Source organism: Eimeria mitis, genomic scaffold (assembly GCF_000499745.2).
Source record: "Eimeria mitis Houghton genomic scaffold, Emh_scaff8775, whole genome shotgun sequence".
NCBI lineage: Eukaryota > Apicomplexa > Conoidasida > Eucoccidiorida > Eimeriidae > Eimeria > Eimeria mitis.
Genome location: NW_024016490.1, coordinates 1 through 1,733, shown reverse-complemented (window position 1 = coordinate 1,733; position 1,733 = coordinate 1). Strand labels below are relative to the sequence as shown.

The following is a 1,733-nucleotide window of genomic DNA, read 5'->3' as shown; positions in this document are numbered from 1 at the left end:
AAACCCTACACACCACATGGTGGTGCATACAAACGATAAACCCTAAACCCTTTCACAACGAACTCATATAGGCAATTGGAGCGTCAAACGCCAAACCCTAAAGCCTAAACCCTAAACCCTAAACCCTAAACTCTAAACCCTAAACCCTTGTCTTACCCTTAAACTCTTCTGGAGAGTTGTTTGTGACTCTCTTCCACTGCTGCAGTCGCGTCCTGCAGCAAACCTCAAACCCTGATAAACCCTAAACCCTAAACCCTAAACCCTAAACCCTAGGGAGAGCGGCCAAGGTAAGGCCATCCAACGTGCTAGGGTTTAGGGTTTGTGCATTTTAAGGGTTTAGGGTTTAGAGCAACGAAAAAAAAACCGAAAAAAGACAAGAAGAGTGCGAACTCGGCAAGCAGTAAACCCTAAACCCTAAACCCTAAACCCTAAACCCTCGGGGGAGAAGCTGAGGTGTAATTAGGGTTTAGGGTTTACCTGCTGTCGTCTAGCACCTCCCCTGAGGGGCCCGAAACNAAGCTGAGGTGTAATTAGGGTTTAGGGTTTACCTGCTGTCGTCTAGCACCTCCCCTGAGGGGCCCGAAACCCTCCAGAAACATATCCGCCCCAGCTCGCTGCCGCAAACCACCCCCAGCCCGTTGGTTCTGTGCATACACCCAAACCCTAAACCCTAAACCCTAAACCCTAAACCCTAAACCCTAAATCGTAAGTCATAAACCCTAGAAACAAAACAAACACCAGAAAAATATTCACCCTAAACCCTCAATGCTTTGTACGGGTCGCTCACAAACAGAGAAAACCTCAAATAAAATAGTCTCCCGGGGTAACGCTAAACCCTAAACCCTAAACCCTAAACCCTAAACCCTAGAAAATTCACTCTTACGTGTAGCTCGCCTTCAACATTATTTGCGCGTTCACATGGCCCTTGAATTTGTAGACGCAAGTCAAGCTCTGCACAAAACCCTAAACCCTAAACCCTAAACCCTAAAACCCTAAACCCTAAACCCTAAACCCTAAATTCTAAAAAGTAACATAAACAAGAGGAGGGTTTACATAACGTCTCAGGGTTTGCAGTAGTTTGTTGGGTTAGGGTAGATACCAGGGTGTAGGGTTTTTACGAGGGTTTAGGGTTTTCACAAGGGTTTAGGGTTTAGGGTTTAGATGAGGGTTTAGGGTTTACAGAAACATCAAAGATGCGGATGCGAGAGTCGTTGGTGGCGACCAGCAAAGAGGTCCCGTCCGGCAGCCACTCCAAGCTAGTCACCTGAACAAACCCTAAACCCTAAACCCTAAACCCTAAACCCTAAACCCTAGGCCCTAAAAAAGCTCTCAATACTCGTCATCTAAACAAGCCATAAGCCTCAAACCCTAAACCCTAAACCCTAAACCCTAATTTCTTACCTTTCTCCCTTTTGCAAATTTCCCCTTTCGGTTCTTGCAGTCAACCTCTGAACAAAACTTGAGCGTCTGCACGCAAACCCTAAACCCTAAACCCTAAACCCTAAACCCTCAAGTTGCTGAAGCGGTTGAGAAGGCCCCAGATCTGAGTCGCTAAGCTGCAAACCCTAAACCCTAAACCCTAAACCCTAAACGCACCCTCGCGTCGTAGAAGGAAATGCTGCCGTTGCGAAAGCCAACGGCCAATATGCCGCCGCTGCATACCCACACAAACCCTAAACCCTAAACCCTAAACCCTAAACCCCAAACCCTAAACCCTAAACCCTAAACCCTAA

The 1,733-nt window shown here is 47.0% G+C and overlaps 1 protein-coding gene across 1 annotated transcript; it reads right to left on the bottom strand.

Moving 5' to 3' along the window:
* Positions 1-83: 83 nt before the first annotated feature.
* Positions 84-1,660, bottom strand: EMH_0095810 (uncharacterized protein; the record flags this gene model as incomplete). The annotated part of the gene is made up of 7 exons (XM_038023210.1): positions 84-97; positions 157-212; positions 549-644; positions 884-951; positions 1,181-1,264; positions 1,402-1,467; positions 1,586-1,660. 7 exons carry the CDS (start codon positions 1,658-1,660, stop codon positions 84-86), a joined length of 459 nt encoding a protein of 152 aa, XP_037879064.1.
* Between the last annotated feature and the right edge of the window lie 73 nt (positions 1,661-1,733).